This window comes from Heteronotia binoei, chromosome 7 (genome assembly GCF_032191835.1).
Source record: "Heteronotia binoei isolate CCM8104 ecotype False Entrance Well chromosome 7, APGP_CSIRO_Hbin_v1, whole genome shotgun sequence".
NCBI lineage: Eukaryota > Metazoa > Chordata > Lepidosauria > Squamata > Gekkonidae > Heteronotia > Heteronotia binoei.
This window is the reverse complement of record NC_083229.1, coordinates 27,443,059-27,458,473: the sequence shown is the minus strand read 5'-3', so window position 1 is coordinate 27,458,473 and position 15,415 is coordinate 27,443,059. Positions and strand designations below refer to the sequence as shown.

Below are 15,415 nucleotides of genomic sequence, written 5' to 3'. Positions count from 1 at the left end.
ACAGAAGCCTTCCTTGTTTGCTTTTCCTCGAGCTAAAAAAAGGGGGAGTGCATCCTCCCTCAGGAAAAGAAATGTATATTAATCACTATTATACAGTAAACTAAGAACCTTTTCTCCAAGTTGGAGTAGTACTGAAATCGTACACTCCTGGCTAGTCTTCCTACCTCACCGGGTTTTCCAAATTGCCTCGCTCATGATTTAAGTTCTTCAGGGTGTTTAAAAAAAACCAAAAAAACACCCAGTTTCTACCTTTAAAAATTACCTTCTCAGCGCTGCCAAAAAGTATAGCAAAACGCAGGGAGAAGAAAAGGTAGAAATCTTACAAGGTTTCTTTCTCAGGGACACTTAGGTGGGAAAAAAAAGAGGAAAATTGTCCAGACAGATTGAAATTATTACTCCTTTGGATAGTTTTTCCATGATAACTTTCTCGCTAAAACTGGAGAAAGAGATATTTCATTGTAATTTTGCTGCGAGGGCTTCATTGCAAAATGCGGTACCAGAAATGAACTAAGCTTGATAGCTAGAAGTCACCTTCCCCCCTAAAGCTCAAGGAATGGCTCTGCATTTGGGTACCTTTAAGTAGAATCACGTATTTGTAATTCTGACGGTAGCAGCAAGAAGCAGATATCCCTTGCAGCATCTTTCTGCTCACCTAATACAGCTGCTGTTTATGGTCAAGAAGAATAACGTGCAGAGCAAGTGAAATCTTAGAAGTAAAACTAAGAGGCGGGAGAGGCTTGTATACCCCACTTTTCTCTACCTTAAGATGTCTCCAATCAGCTTACAATCTCCTTCCCTTCCTCTCTCTGCAACAGGCACCTTGTGAGGAAGGTGGGGCTGAGAGAGTTCTGAGAGAACTGGGACTGGCCCAGGGTCACCCAGCAGGCGTCATGTGGAGGAGGAGCGAGGGATCTAATCCGGTTCTCCAGAGTAGAGTCCACTGCTCTTAACCACTACACCATGGGGCATTCCAGTGAGAGTAAACTATTTTAGTTCAGTGTTGGAAGCAGGATATAAGAATCAAAGATTAGATGCCCAGTAAAAGTATCTCAACAGGTTGTGTTTACAAAATGTCTATCATAGCTACGGATCATGGTAGTGGAAGGAAAAAAATAGTACATGAGGAATAATTGGCTAAATAGCCTCACACTGGCAAAAGGTTTACAGATAAAAGTCTGTATATGAGTCAGACGTATGATACTGTAGCTCAAAAGGCCAGAAAAGAGAGAATTCGTAGGGCTTAGGCAAAAGGGTTTGTGAATGCAAATTATTTGGGTTTGGGCTGGAGAACTGTGTATGGAAAGAAGGGAGGGGTCTGTCAGACATAAAGGGGGGGGGCATAACTCCTTCCTTTTCCTCTTGGGCAGCTTTAAACAGAGGTTACCAGACATCTAGCAGGGGGCACTTTGGGGATGGGTAACTGGTTTGAAATAGGGATAGGCAGTTCCAGCACATGTGCCGCAACCAAGGCAAGTCTGTTAGTGCCAAAAAAGGCAGCAGCACAAGAGAAGGCAGCAGGCATGGTTTCTGATAGTCAAATGCTTCCCTCTCCCAGAGTGGGAATGTTCCAGACTGAAACATTGCAGGGGCCTGGCTTTCTCCCAGTGTGTCTGGCCATGTACAATCCTCATGTCCCCTCTCTGCTCCTGGCCACCATTTTAGCAGCACACCAACCTCTTTGCAGACAATAATTCACAGTCTGTTTCTGACACTCCCCCCATCCCAGGTAGTCTAGCCCCTGGTTTAGAGCTGCTGACTTCATTTCTGTCTTTTGGATCTCCAGTTTCCTAGGAGGGCATTGTGAGCTTTCCTATCAGTTTATGCTTATCAGTTTATTCTGGCTGCTGTATGTCTACTGTGGTTTGTCTCAGACATTGTTTGTTCCCATGCTTACTTTCTCTGCCTATTCTAAGCAGAAAAGCCAATTTTCACCTCCAAGTTTCCTTTTCATGCAGCTCCTCCTTTTGCTGGCTAATTTTTGCCTTGGTGGCCCCTTCCTGAACCACTTCAGGTGTCGCAGAGGCAGCCCACCGAATTCTGTGCTTCCAACCTTCACAAAGGAAGAAAACTTTCTTGCTCTGCAATACACTGCTGATGCCAGGGGAGCAGAACTAGGAGGTCACAACCTTTACGCAAATTTACTGCATTTGGAATGGGGGAAAGTTAGCTTTTGTCCCTAAAGTTTAGCACTACTTTCAAAAAAAGCTAAAATGTGAAGGCTTTTTGGTGAAGGCATCCTGTTCTCCAGGAAGTTGGAAGCCTTCTCTTTTTGTGAAGGTAAGTGGAGAAAGGGTGCTCTTTCTCCCACTCCCATATTACTAAAACTTGGGGGCACCCAGTGAAATTGTCGTGTGGGGTAGGTTCAGGACAGAGGAAAGGAAGTACTATTTTACTCACTGATTAATTAAACTGCCGATGGTGCTGGTGATGGCGAGGAGCATAGATAGCTGTTAAAGGAGATTAGACATTCATGGAGGAGAGGTCCATCAGTGGCTGCTAGTCATGGTGGCTGAAGGGAGCCTTCATCTACAGAGGCAGCAACCCCTTGGATGTCTGCTGACGATATTGGAAGATTAAGATACTGGATTTATATCTCACCCTATACTCTGAATCTCATAGTGGTCACAGTCTCCTTTACCTCCCCTCCCACAACAGACACCCTGTGAGGTAGGTGTGGCTGAGAGAGCTTTTACAGCAGCTGTCCTTTCAAGGACAACTCCTACGAAAGCTATGGCTGACCCAAGGCCATTCCAGCAGGTACATGTGGAGGAGTGGGGAATCAAACCTGGTTCTCCCCGATAAGAGTCTGAGCACTTAACCACTACATCAGACTGGAAGCCAGGAGGTTTAAAAATAACAACAGACACATAATTCCAAACATTCCTGATTAAAACAACTTTTAAAAGAGTTTTTAAAAGAGTTAAAATATCTATTAAAAGTTAAAATATGTACACAACATAATCATATTGATTAAGAAGAATGGATCGTGGCAGTAATGCCAAAATTCACAAAAATCTTTACCTGCTGGTGGAAGATGGCAACTGAAAGGGACAGAAAAATTTCCCTGGAGAGTACCAGAGCCATCTTCCATCCAAGCCATCCCAATGATGTTTTGAGTCTGAGAGCTCCCAAGGGCCGTTTACTTTGGGAGTCTTTAGTCTGCATAGTTGTGGTTTGGCAAAGCAAGGGGGACTCCAGTTATTCTCCTGATCAACTTGCTCGCTGAGGATTTTGCTTTTTTTCCAAGTGTTATTTTGATTTTACTATACAACAGAATATGTTTTAATGTGAAATTGCCAGCAGCTCAGCTGCAGTTGTGGAGTGCATTGCAGAAGTGTTTTCCTCACATTGTGAACTATGTCAAACGTTTGAGGGGAAAACAAAATAAAGAGCACTGGAAGCCAGGAGGTTTAAAAAGTCACAGCACGCTGTCGAATCCTTTTCACAGCCCAAAGAAAATCCCATAGGGGCAGTTCAGAGGAAAAGTTACGCAGTGTGTAGCACTAAAATCTGAAGAGTGGCTCCCCGGGAAGTACATTCATCGCGTCAAATGTGCCTGAATTGGCCTGGCTCCTATCTTCGACCGCAAATCCAAATTGAGCTTGCTAACCTAAGAGGCAAAGGCGCTAGCCAAGCCAAATTGAACATTATTAATTTGGGGGCTTGAATATAAAATGGCTGGGTTTGAGGGGGGGCTGAAAACGAGGGTTTAAATTTTTTATGCTGAAAGACCTAAGTGACATCACGCTGTGAGAGAGAAAATTGCAAAACGCTTCAGTCCTTTACTCTGCACTCAATCATGGTGGTAGCAGAGGCCAAGCAGTAATTCCTGGTCATGGCAGTGCCAGAAAGCTCTTTGATATCATTTCATGGTCATGTAAAAACAACAGCTCTGTGGCAATGGTTTTAATTCATGGCAGGACGGATCATTGAGATGACTTATTCCTATAATCACTGTGACAGCAGGATTGTTCTGCGTTAGTTTACTAGCAACCTTATAACGGGAAAGTGGCGTCATAATTCCCGCTTGGCTGACTGTGGTTAATTTTTGTGTGTGTGTGTTTGTGGTTGCTTCAACGTGTTAACACGTTTAAGCGCTCTGTAATAAACCATTGAATTCACACAATGTAAATGCAGGTATTCACGAGTAAACACAGGTATTAGTCATTTGCATTATCAGTGAAGGTGCTGGTGGCTAGAGCCTGAATATACCAGCTTTCTGCTTTTATTCCAAGATTTATTTGCGGACCTCCCGAAAGTTAATAGAATTCAACACGGTGAGGCATTTTCCCTCAAGGGGATTGGTTTCAGCCATAAATCAAGCTTGGGATGTATTGGCAAAGCTATTTGGGGAGCTGGCAGGGCTCTTTCCCCTTGGCTCCACCTACCATTAGTAATCGTTCCAATACTTGAATATCGTTGTCGCCTAAAGCATGTTAGATTCGCATCGGTATGTTTTTTCCTCTGGAATCAAGGTATGTTTACTAATCCGGAATTGTTGTCTTGATCAAATAAGAGATTAACAGCAACATTGTCGTGGCTACGAATAGGAAATTATGCTGTCCGCCGTTGAGAGATCAAATTTCAGTGAAAGGTGTCAAACGAGAGTATTCATTTTGATTCAGTTATACTCATTTCTCTCCCCAGTGGAGACCGAAAGCAGCTTATGTTTTATCCTCACAACAGACCCTGTGAGGTAATGCAGGCTGTGTGTGTGTGGTTTGTCCAAGATCACCCAGTGATCTTCCATAGAAGAGTGGGAATTCCAGCCTGAGTCTCCCAGACCAACACTCTAACTACTGTACCACACTGTCCTCTATTCCTGTGGTGTGTCCTAAACCATTGTGGCACTGAATTTTGGTCTTCCTCCATTAACAATCTGCTTCTCGGGCACTGCGTAACAGACTTCCCTGCACACTGAGATGTTTCTAATTAAAATTCAGAGCACGTAACCTGAGCAAATAAGCCAATGTTGACAAACTTTTCTCTTTCCACAGAAACTGAAACAGAAGAATCAACAGCTGAAGCAAATTATGGATCAATTACGGAATCTCATTTGGGACATCAATGCCATGTTGGCAATGAGAAACTAAAATATGGGGGTGGGGTTTCTCATGACAACTGATTTTTTATCTTTTTGGGGAAAATAAGTGTTTTGCAAGAATCCTCCCTCCCAACTTTATTTCATATTGTATAAATGTTTTTTTTTTAAAAATATATATTTACCCACTTTATGTGTGTAAAAACGAGTAGTGTTGGATGCAGTATTTGTAAACTATTTGCTAGAAGCTGATTAAAAAGATGTTGAAGACTTTGGGCTTTTAAATTTATTCAGTTTGGAAATCGCTTTGTTTCGAACTAGGACAGCTTTAAGAAACCCTTGGTATAGAAAGTTCTAGAGTTCCAAGCAGGAAACTTTCCCTTGTAAGAAGGGAGGGCATTATCACAGATTCTTGCTTCCCATTGCAGACATTCATATTGCATACCATTCCTGGGGGGACTTGTGACCCCCCCCCCACACACACACACCACTTTGCAATGAGCATTGAAGGATGCAAATGAAGGCAGAGGCAAGAAAGATTCATTCGATGAGAAGCGGCCCCTTTCACGATCGTTTGGATCCATCCTAGTATCCTTTGTTTTCTGCTTGAGTTGAGTTGAAAATTTTCAACCTTGTCCCTCAAGAAGTTCTGTACAATTAAGCCAAAGCATCTGCTTGTCTGAAATATGTTGAATGAAATGATCCAAGAGTCAGAAACGAGGAAACCACCCAAATGCACTGCAGAAGATGAATTCTGTTTTCAGAGATGACCTGTTTTTTAGAGTTTTGTAACACTTTCCAAGAGCATTGTTTCCACTGCCTTGAAAGTAACTAATACCGTGCAGGCTAACAAATTTACTGTGGTATAAACTTCCTTGCATCTGACAAAGTAGGCTTTGGTCTGTAATAGTTAATCCCACAATAAGTCTATTTTATAAGTAAATGTGGATGTAGTATTTGAATATAGGTTATCTTGTCCCAAGATTCTTTGTTATTCCTGAAGGTGCTTTCAGGAAAATGCCGCTGGAAAAAGAATTCTCAGGTTCAGAACACAATGGAGCACTTTCAAGGCAAGGAAAGCTGCTTTCCCACACCAGTTCTGAATATTCTCCTCTCTTCTTTTATCAGTTGGTGCAGTCCTTTTGTTTCTGGACTTAAAAGAACCCAAAGGCATCTTTTTTTAAAAAAGTATGGTTACCGCAAGACAGTTAAACTGTGCAGAAGGAAACCTACTTCATGTTGGTGGTCCTGCATTGGTTTGAGATGCAAGTGTGACAAAAGCTTGGAATAAATTATGCCACCAACGTCATTTTAAAGAAGGCAAGAAAACGCTGCCTTAGGTATCGAAGTCACCTTTGTCTTGATATAAAACAGGAATTTCCTGTTTGCTTCCACAGTGAACATCACCACTGAAGCTGACCGTAACATAACTTTCAGTTATTTGGGTTGGTTTATGTGTGGATTTGGTTGGATTTCTTCCCCCCTCCATCTTCTTTTGCAAGTGTTAGAAGTAGTTAGGATTATATATATATATATTTGCCCAACGGGACCTTTGATTGGCTGTTGTGGATTTGATTAGCTGTGCAGTTGCCATCCTCAGTGCGAGAATCTTCACTGTGTATCCGATGGTAGCTAAAGCTGCCATTTTGTGGCTGGCACCGCCTCCCGAGGCAGCTATTTTGTGGCTGTGCACAAACGTGTCAGAATTCCAAACATTCCCACAGGCTGAAAAAGGTTAAGGACCTATACTGGAACTTATGGATATGCATTAAGTGCGATCTCTTGGCATGGAGAGTAGGATTCAATTTCTAGCTAGAAAGTAATAGCCCTACAGCTGTGACTAGTAACTTTTAAGCCTCTGGCTTTCCATTTGGATATGGAACCCTGTGGTCTGTGCACTGAATCATCTGGGTTTGTTTTTAGTGAGCATTCTCTTCTCCTTCTAAGCATTTCTGCACCTTACCAAGCTTCTGATGTATTATCTATATAAGATCTGAGCAAAGATGCTAGGGGTGTTTGAATATAGATGAACCTGACTTGGATGTAGAGTAAATTATCTTCAAGTTCCTTCTACTTCTGTGAATCCTTTGGAATAGACTTTGTTGTCTTTATTACATTTTTATCTCACCCTTCATCCAAGTAGCACAGGACAACCTACACAAGGCTAGTTATAGCTTCACAGCAGCCCCATGAGAAAATTAACACTGAGAGGGAGTGATTTGCCAAGGCCAGCCGGACAACTTCATAGCAGAATGGGGATTAGAAGCTTAGTCTCCCTGGCACCTACACCTAATGCCTTTGTGCTTTTGATGTGTTAAGTTAGGGTTTAGAATCATAGAATTGGAAGGGATCCCCAGGGTCATCTAGACCCAACCCCTTGCACAATGCAGGAACTTTACTAATTTTGTTGTTCAGTCGCACAGTCGAGTCCGACTCTTTGCGACCCCATGGACAAAGTCACGCCAGGCTCTCCTGTCTTCCACCCTCCTCCGAAGTCTGCTCAAATTCGTGTTTGTTACATCAGTAACACTGTCCAGCCATCTCACCTTTTGCCATCCCCTTCTTCTTTTGCCTTCTGTCTTTCCTAGCATCAGGATCTTCTCCAGAGAGTGCTCCCTTCTCATTTGGTGGCCAAAGTATTTGAGCTTCAGCTTCAGCATCTGACCTTCCAGGGAACAGTCTGGGTTGATTTCCCTTAGGACTTACTGATTTGATCTTCTTGCAGTCCAAGGGACTCTCAAGAGTCTTCTCCAGCACCACAGCTCAAAAGCATCTATTCTTCTGCGCTCGGCCTTCCTTATGGTCCAGCTCTCACTGCCATACATTACTACTGGGAATACCATCGCTTTGACTATACGGACTTTTGTTGGCAGGCTGTTGTCTCTACTTTTTATTATACTGTCCAGGTTTGCCATAGCTATCCTCCCAAGGAGCAAACGTCTTTTAATTTCATGGCTGCAGTCACCATCTGCAGTGATCTGGGATCCCAGAAATGTGAAGTCTGTCACTACTTCCATGTCTTCCCCTTCTGTTTGCCAAGGTGTGTTGGGGCCGGATGCCATGATCTTAGTTTTTTTTATGTTGAGTTTCAAGCCTACTTTTATGCTCTCCTCTTTCACCCTCAACAAGAGGTTCTTTAGGTCCTCCTCACTTTCTGCCATTAGAGTAGTGTCATCTGCGTATCTGAGGTTGTTGATGTTTTTCCCGGCAATCTTAATTCCGGCTTGTGCATCATCCAGGCCAGCATTCCGCATGATGTACTCTGCATATAAATTAAATAAGCAGGGTGACAATATACATCCTTGTCGAACTCCTTTTCCTATTCTAAACCAATCAGTTGTTCCATATCCCGTTCTGACAGTTGCTTCTTGACCCTTATATAGGTTTCTCAGGAGACATGTGAAGTGGTCTGGTACTCCCATCTCTTTAAGGACTTGTCACAGTTTGTTGTGATCCACACAATCAAAAGCAGAAATAGACTTTTTCTGATACTCCCGTGGTTTCTCCGTAATCCAACGAATGTTGGCAATTCGATCTCTAATTCCTCAACCTCTCTAAAACCCAGCTTGGACTTCTGGTAGTTCCTGATCTATATATTGCTGAAGCCTAGCTTGTAGGATCTTTAACATGACCTTGCTGGCATGTGAAATGAGTGCAATGGTGCGATAGTTTGAACATTCCTTGGCATTACCCTTCTTTGGGATTGGAATATAAACTGATCTTTTCCAATCCCCTGGCCACTGTTGCATTTTCCAAATTTATTGACATAATGTGTGTATCACTTTAAAAAATCATCTTTTAGGACTTTGAATAGTTCAACTGGGATACCATCATCTCCGCTCGCTTTGTTGTTAGTAATGCTTTCTAAAGCCCATTTGACTTCACACTCCAGGATGTCTGGCTCAAGGTCATCGATTTCACTGTCATGGTTGTCCGGGACATTGAGATCCTTCTTGTATAATTCTTCTGTGTATTCTTGCCACCTCTTCCTGATCTCTTCTGCTTCTGTTAGGTCCCTACCATTCTTGTCCTTTGTCATGGCTAACTTTGCACGAAACATTCCCTTGATTTCTCCAATTTTCTTGAATAGATCTCTTGTCCTTCCCATTTTATTATTTTCCTCTATTGCTTTGCATTGTTCCTTCAGGAAGACCTCCTTATCTCTCCTTGCTGTTCTCTGGAAATCTGCATTCACTTGGGTGAATCTTTTCTTTTCACCTTTACCTTTCGTTTTCCTTCTTTCCTCAGCTATTTGTAAAGCCTCATCAGACAGCTACTTTGCTTTCTTGCATTTCTTTTTCTTTGGGATGGTGCTGATTGCTTCCTTCTGTACAATGTCACGAACCTCCGTCCACAGTTCTTCAGGCACTCTGTCTATCAACTCTAGTTCCTTAAACCTATTCTTCACCTCCACTGTATATTCATAAGGGATGTGATCAAGGTCAAACCTGAATGGCGTAATGGCTTCCCCAGTTTTCTTCAGTTTAAGCCTGAATTTTGCGATGAGTAGCTCATGATCTGAGCTGCAGTCAGCTCCACGTCTGGTTTTTGCTGACTGTAAGGAGCTTCTCCATCTTGATTTCTGTGTTGCCCATCAGGTGATGTCCATGTGTAGAGTCGCCTTTTAGGTTGTTGGAAGAGGGTGTTCGCTATGACCAGCTTGTTCTCTTGACAAAACTCTTATTAGTCTTTGCCGGGCTTCATTTTGTTCTCCAAGGACAAACTTGTCAGTTGTTCTGGTCACCTTTTGACTTCCTACTTTGGCATTCCAGTCCCCTATGATGAGGAGGACATCTTTTTTTTTGGTGTTAATTCTGGAAAGTGTTGTAGATCTTCATAGAATTGGTCCACTTCAGCCTCTTTTGCATCAGTGGTTGGGGCATAGGCTTGGATTACTGTGATATTGAATGGTTTGCCTTGGATACGGACCGAGATCATTCTGTCATTTTTGAGATTGTATCCCATTACTGCTTCCTCTTTCTTGTTAACTATAAAGGCCACACCATTTCTTCTATGGGACTCTTGGCCACAATAATAGATGTAGTGATCCTTTGATTTAAATTCACCCATTCCCATCCATTTTAGTTCACTGATTCCCAAGATGTCAATGTTCAGTCTTGCCATTTCTTGTTTGACCACATCAAGCTTACCTTGATTCATAGATCTTACATTCCACGTTCCAGTGCAGTATTGTTCTTTGCAGCATCGGACTGTTCTTTCACCATCAGACACATCCACAGCTGAGCATCCTTTTGGCTTTGGCCCAGCCACTTCACTCTTTCTGTGGTTATTTGAACGCTCTTCCCCAGTAGCTTATTGGGCACCTTCTGACCTGAGGGGTTCATCTTCCAGCACCATATCTTTTAGCCTTTTGTTACTGTCCACGGGGTTTTCTTGGAAAGGATACTGGAGTGGTTTGCCATTTTCGTCTCCAATGGATCACATTTAGTCTGGGTTTTCAGCTGTGGCCTGTCCATCTTGGGTGGTCCTGCATGGCATAGCCCACAGCCTCATTGAACCGCGCAAGCCCTCTTGCCACGACAAGGCAGCAATCCCCCTAAATTCACAGGATCTGCATTGCTGTCAGATGGCCATCTAGCCTCTGTTCAAAAACATCCAGGGAAGGAGAGCCCACCACCTCCTGAGGAAGCCTGTTCCACTGAGGAACCGCTCTGACTGTCAGGAAGTTCTTTCTGATGTTGAGCCGGAAACTCTCTTGATGTAATTTCAACTAGTTGGTTCTGGTCCTGCCTTCTGGGGCCACAGAAAACAATTCTGCACCATCCTCTATATGACCTTCAAGTACTTGAATATGGTGATCATATCAACTCTCAGCCACCTCCTCTCCAAGCTAAACATGCCCAACTCCTTCATAGGACTTGGTCTCCAGACCCCTCACCATCTTTGTTGCCCTCCTCTGGACCCATTCCAGCTTGTCTATATCCTTCTTAAATGTGGTGCCCAAAACTGAACACAATACTCCAGGTGAGGTCTACTGTAAGGTTCATTTAGATCCATCGAAAGAGGGCAGAGAAGGACAGGGCGCATTGTAGGCTTTTGTTTCAGGGGAAAATGTGGCAGAAGGTATTTCCATTTTTCCTCTCAAATGTCAACTTGCTTATAAAGTGGTTTGTCAAGAATTAGAAGAAGAAGATATTGGATTTATATCCCGCCCTCCACTCCGAAGAGTCTCAGAGCGGCTCACAATCTCCTTTACCTTCCCCCCCCCCCCACAACAGACACCCTGTGAGGTGGGTGGGGCTGGAGAGGGCTCTCACAGCAGCTGCCCTTTCAAGGACAACCTCTGCCAGAGCTATGGCTGACCCAAGGCCATGCTAGCAGGTGCAAGTGGAGGAGTGGGGAATCAAACCCGGTTCTCCCAGATAAGAGTCCGCACACTTAACCACTACACCAAACTATATTAAAAATATAGATACAATCCAAATGGAATAAAACAGTGTAAAATAATTTAAAGCTGAATAAAAAAGCAGCACTAAAGATTACCCACCCAATTCTTAAATGCCCAGCAGGACAAAAACATTTTTTTTCCTCCTGTGTCCAAAAAGAGACCATAGAAGGGCACAGGTGGACCCCTGAGGGAGATGCATTCTGCCAACCCCATTGGCAGACCTTAAAATTCGGGAGGCAGGTGAAGTGTCACATTGGCTGATATACCTTCCACCATAGCTCTGTGGATCACAGTTAGGCTTGCTTCAAGTGGTGGCTGGAAATCTCCTGGGATTACAACTGATCTCCAGGCAACAGAGATCAGCTCACTCTGAGAAAACGGCTGCTGTGGAAGGTGGACTCTATGGTGTCCCACCCCATTGAAGTTCCTCCCCAAATCCCACCCTCCTCAGTTTCCACTCCAAATCTCTAGGTTCTTCCCAACTCAGGGCTGGCAACCGTAATTGTGGTGTTTACATGAATCTACAAAAACCAAGCCCTTGGATTTGTGTTGAGACAGGCCCAGCCTAACTAGTTAAATAATTAAGGACTTGAGGAGAGTCTCTCACTCTCTTTGTAACTGGAGAGAACCGGCAGTTGAGGCCTTTCTTGAGGCGATAAAAATAAGCAATGTGTTAGAAGATATTTCCCTCCCCTCTCCCCTCTATTTGCAACAAGAGTATGTACAAATCAAGCTGTCTGGATTGTATGCCTCACGGTGCTATAAAAATTCGTAAACAACCCAAGGACAGCTAATTTTATACAATTCCAGGCAATGAAGGAAGTGATGAAATGGCAGAGGAAAATAGATGGCACTTCGCAAATTGTCACTGGGTAACTTACAGCATGGCCCTGTGCGTATTTACTCGGGAGTCAGTCTTGGTGCCTTCAGTGGGATATGCTCTTAGGTAAGGGTGGATAAGGTTGTGCAATTATGTTTTTAGCTTAACCCCCGCCCAAGGGTTGTGAGGAAGAAATCACCTTAGGGCATAACTCCAGACCTTTAATAAAACAGTAGCTGTGCTGAAGTCAATTGCAATTTGGGGGATTTATAGCAATGTAACTGGGAGCAGAATTTGATTTCATTTGTTTATTCATAAGGCACAGATCTTTCCAGACAAAGGGAAACAGCCAGTAAATATCCACAAAGCCATTTAAGTTTTAAATACTGACTAGATAGGTTTGCACAAAGGCCTCGGATAGATGGGCTCCAAACAAATCCTTCCATGAACTGAAGGCAGTTGGCATGCGGGGAATGACTTCTGCTGATTTATCTTTAACTGAAGCCTCACCTGTGAGCCCCCCTACCCCATGATCTGCTATCTGGAGGGTTCAGGGTGGTGGTGAAGGCGGGAAGGACCTGCTCTTGGAGCAGAATAGAGCTTGTGGGTCATGGAATCCAACCGAATGTTTGCCTGTCCTGTGTAGGGTATGTACCTAAATACTGAGGTTGCCCTAATCCAAAGCCCAGGCTATACTTTGATGGATTTGGGGCTTTCCTGCTCTGAATTCTAGACATGGCCCAAGAGTTTGCAGTCTCATTACTATGAGGGGTTTGGCCTAAAAGGAATGGAATTGCAATTTTTTTTTTTAAAAAGGAATCCACTTCAGTGACTTTCTTCAATGGGAGCTGCTTGTTAGAAGAGGGTTTCTTAACAGTTCTACAGAGCACTGACGGACTGACTGAAACCTTCATTAGGCATTAGTGCATAAGAATCCAGATAACAAGTAAAAGGCAATACAATTATATTATAAAATAAAATGCCATTTAGAACTATAAACATCTAAATTTAGTATAAAATCAAGGATAGGCTGAAGAATTATCCTGTCAATACTTCTTTGTTTTATAGAGCAGTGGTTCCTGGTCTTCTGTGTGGTGACCCCTAAGCCCATACCAGTACTTGGTATGATGACCTACCCAGTGCTGATCCAAAGATTTTGGTACCCAAAGCAAACTATGACCTTGGAATCCATCTGGTTCAGCATTCTGTTTTCTTCAGTGGCTGAACAGATGTTTTAGAGAAACCAACAAACATCACACAAAAGGTGCAGCTACCCCAAGCAAGTGGTATCCCAACACACAGAAGTTACATTCCAGCCTTCCTCCTTTGTTCAGCCTTTCTTTCCCCAACCCCCTCCATCTCTCCCATGGTTCTCACTCTAGTAACCTTCAGGACACATTTTACTTGATCAGCGTGTATATGAAGTGAGGAAAAAATACCAGCCAATGTATGACATAGAAAGCACTATTTCCAGCGTCAGATTTTGGTTCCCAGATTAAAGAAGAGAGCAATAGAAAGGGCAGGGGTAGCCATTAAGGAGGGCTGGCCCATGACCCACTTTCAGAGGCTTCATGACCCACTTTTGGGTTCTGACCCATAGGTTGGGGAGCACTGCTATAGATCACTAGTCCTCAGATGTTTTGGTGCATGATCGGCAAGTCCAATGTGACCCTGGGTTAACTGGAGTTAGTTCCCCTTTCCCCAAGGACTAGGGTTCTAAACCATGGTTTAATTCAGGCTTGGAATCCCAATAACTATAGTTAAGATGGGCAGCTGGAACCCATATGGTAGCCCAATCTGGTTTTATGCCAGGATCAGGGCTTTTTTTTTTTAGCAGGAACTCCTTTGCATATTAGGCCACACCCTTCTGATGTAGCCAATCTTCCTGGAGCTTACAGTAGGCCCAGTACTAAGAGCCCTGTAAGCTCCTGGAGGGTTGGCTACATCAGGGGTGTGTGGCCTAATATGCAAAGGAGTTCCTGCTACAAAAAGAAGCCCTGGCCAGGATTCTGCCATTGTGCTGGGCGTGAGAGAGGAGAAAGCAGAAGATGGACAAGCTGCATTGGTACACAGTTTTGGCTCAAGTAGCATCTGAATGCAGTGAGAGAAACAGGCCCCATGATGCTTCAGCCATTTTCCTGCTCTCCATCTACTTCTCTGTATTTCAAACTCTTTCGGCTGTCCCTTTAATTGGCCTCTATGTGTGTGACCTTTTCTCGGCTTTAATAGGTCATACAAACTGGGATTCTAAACTTGAATCAAACTTAGAATCCTGATTTGTGCCTGGAAGGACGACTAACTCTGGTTAAGCACCCCAGGCATTTGCATTTAGATATTGTGGGTAACTTTAAATAACTTCAATTATTTGAAGACAGGGTTCCTTCATCGCATTTGTGATGGGAGGAGAAGATAGGAGCCTGGCTAAGGTTGTGCATCATATTAATGCTTAATGTGATTCTGAATGTGACCTCTTTTTCTGTTGGGATCTGGTGTGGGCCAACAGATCTGCTCTCTAGAAGGGGCCATAACTCAGTGGCAGAGCATCTGGTTGGCATGCAAAAGGTCCCAGGTTCAATCCCCAGCATCTCCCATTGATCAGATATTAGGTTATGTCAAGGACCTCTACCTGGGAACTTTGGAGAGCTACTGCCAATCTTAGTACACAGTACTGACTTTGATGGACCAAGTGTCTGATTCAGTATAAGATTTGATTTAATTTGATTTATTTTATTTCTATCCCACCCTTCCTGCAAATGGGCTCAGGGTGGGTTACAACATAGCCCTAAAAACAATCAAATAGATATTCAAGATATTTAAAAATTTATAATAACATAAAATCATTTCTCTACAGTAAAACGATGGCATCCAGAACTAATTGCATTATATCCCAAGCGATCCAGTAAGGCGAACATTGTTCCAATAAGTTGTCTTCAGCTCTTAAGTGACTGAGTCTGTATAATGATATTCATTTTCAAAAGGTAACTATATAACACAGGGGTGTCAAACAAGCGACCCTGGGGCCGAATCAGGCCCCCAGAGGGCTCCTATCAGGCCCCGAGCAACTGGCTGTCCTCTGCTTCCTTCTCCTCTCTCTTGCTTCCTTCTGCATCACAGCTTGCTTTGCCAGGCTTGCGCAATCACACAG

The 15,415-nt window shown here is 43.4% G+C and overlaps 1 protein-coding gene across 2 annotated transcripts in view; it reads left to right on the top strand.

Moving 5' to 3' along the window:
* MED30 (mediator complex subunit 30) overlaps positions 1–5,311 on the top strand; it is a 37,861-nt gene extending 32,550 nt beyond the window's left edge. For both annotated transcript variants that reach the window (XM_060243290.1, XM_060243289.1), the window contains exon 5: positions 4,998–5,311. In XM_060243290.1, coding sequence (XP_060099273.1) covers positions 4,998–5,093 — 96 coding nt within the window. In that variant the 3' untranslated portion in view covers positions 5,094–5,311. The remainder of the gene's footprint in view (positions 1–4,997) is intronic.
* The last annotated feature ends 10,104 nt before the right edge of the window (positions 5,312–15,415 follow it).